The following is a 1,530-nucleotide window of genomic DNA, read 5'->3' as shown; positions in this document are numbered from 1 at the left end:
ATTTGTTAATTTATTTGCAAGTGATACTCTACCAGATGAACATTATTTTTGCACTACAGAGTGATTCAAACATTGTTAATTTTTTAATTTAACATCTAATTTAACAAATTTAAAAAAAAACAAAAACAAAAAAAATACTTGTTAATTTATTTATCCATACTGGGGGTTTTGGAGGGTTGTAGAAGCGTACTGGCGTACTGTGCAGCACTAATGTGCTCTCTCTGCCCCTCTCTCTCTCTGCACAGAAAAAAAGCCAGAGCCCCAATTAAAAACACTCGCCACTCTCTCTCCTCACGTTCCTCTGCTCCCTCCTCCATCATTATATCAACCCCCACCCTCCTCCCTCTCTCTCTCCCTCTCTCTCTCTCTCTCTACAGAAAGAGAGCTGAGCCTGAGAGAGCCAGAGAGAAGCAACTCACACCCAAACCCCATTTCTCTTAACTCACTCACTTTCCTCGGTTTCACTGAGTCACTGCCCTCTCACTCGCTCTCTCTCTGTAGAACTGCAAAGCGAAATAATAAATAAAAGAATAAAAATGGAAGACTTCTTCCCCGTCGACGACCTTCTGGATTTGTCAAACGACGCCCTTTTCTCACCCTCCACTGCTTCCTCCACCGACTCCATGGACCTCCACCACCATCCGCCGCCACCTGACCACCTCCACGGCACCATCACCACCTCCCTTTTCGCCCCCGCCACCACCTACACCGACTTCACCAACAACCTCTGTGTCCCCGTAATTCCCACATTACCCTTTCTCCATTCAATTTCCCCATTTTCATATTTTTATGACGTTTTCTAATTCTGGTTTTGTTTCTGGGTTGCTGTAGAGTGATGACGTGGCGGAACTGGAGTGGCTATCGCGCTTCATCGACGACTCCTTTACCGACGTCCCCGCCACCGACCTAGCCGGTTCCGCATCCTTCCAAAACGAAGCGTCGTTCATGTTTCCCAGTCGGGTCCGCACCAAACTCTCCAAATGGGCCGGCCCGCCTGACCCCCAAAACTCTCCCGCGAGGCCCAACAGGCCTAGGAGAGAGCCGTCGGAAGCGTCCCCTTCACTGCTCAGGTGCACGCACTGCGCCTCGGAGAAGACGCCGCAGTGGCGGGCAGGACCGATGGGCCCCAAGACGCTCTGCAACGCGTGCGGGGTCCGGTACAAGTCGGGTCGGCTCGTGCCCGAGTACCGGCCGGCGGCGAGTCCGACCTTCGTGCTGACTCAGCACTCGAACTCGCACCGGAAGGTTCTGGAGCTTCGTCGCCAGAAGGAGGCTTCCTAGCAGCAGGCACCGCAAGAGCAACCACAGCAACACCGTCCGCATCAGCAGCAGTCCTATCATCACCGCGACGAGTTTCGAGTTTGCTGACGTGTGAAACACGTGGCGGTCTCTCAGTTGATGGGTCGTGTGGAAATTTGACCATAAACTATGGGAAGTTTTTGTTTTTGAGGCAAAGAAAAAGTTGAAATTAATTTCCATTACTATTTTGGATATTTAATTAATCAAAATAAAATGTATTAATTTTTGTGA

The 1,530-nt window shown here is 49.8% G+C and overlaps 1 protein-coding gene across 1 annotated transcript; it reads left to right on the top strand.

Annotated features, from left to right (window-relative positions):
* Positions 1–346: 346 nt before the first annotated feature.
* LOC103940472 (GATA transcription factor 4) lies at positions 347–1,530 on the top strand. The gene is made up of 2 exons (XM_009350587.3): positions 347–737; positions 832–1,530. The coding sequence occupies exons 1-2, from the start codon at positions 537–539 to the stop codon at positions 1,279–1,281; spliced, it is 651 nt and encodes a 216-aa protein (XP_009348862.3). The 5' UTR covers positions 347–536; the 3' UTR covers positions 1,282–1,530.

Source organism: the organism of the source record quoted next, unplaced genomic scaffold (assembly GCF_019419815.1).
Source record: "Pyrus x bretschneideri cultivar Hongxiangsu unplaced genomic scaffold, Pyrus_bretschneideri_v1 Contig43, whole genome shotgun sequence".
Taxonomy (NCBI): domain Eukaryota; kingdom Viridiplantae; phylum Streptophyta; class Magnoliopsida; order Rosales; family Rosaceae; genus Pyrus; species Pyrus x bretschneideri.
This window is presented reverse-complemented; position numbering and strand designations above follow the sequence as displayed.

Bases quoted from the DNA above. Each gene is read 5' to 3' on its own strand.
- LOC103940472 (XM_009350587.3), top strand. From the start codon at position 537: ATGGAAGACTTCTTCCCCGTCGACGACCTTCTGGATTTGTCAAACGAC. The intron at 738-831 runs GTAATTCCCACA...GGGTTGCTGTAG, and splicing joins CCAACAACCTCTGTGTCCCC to AGTGATGACGTGGCGGAACT.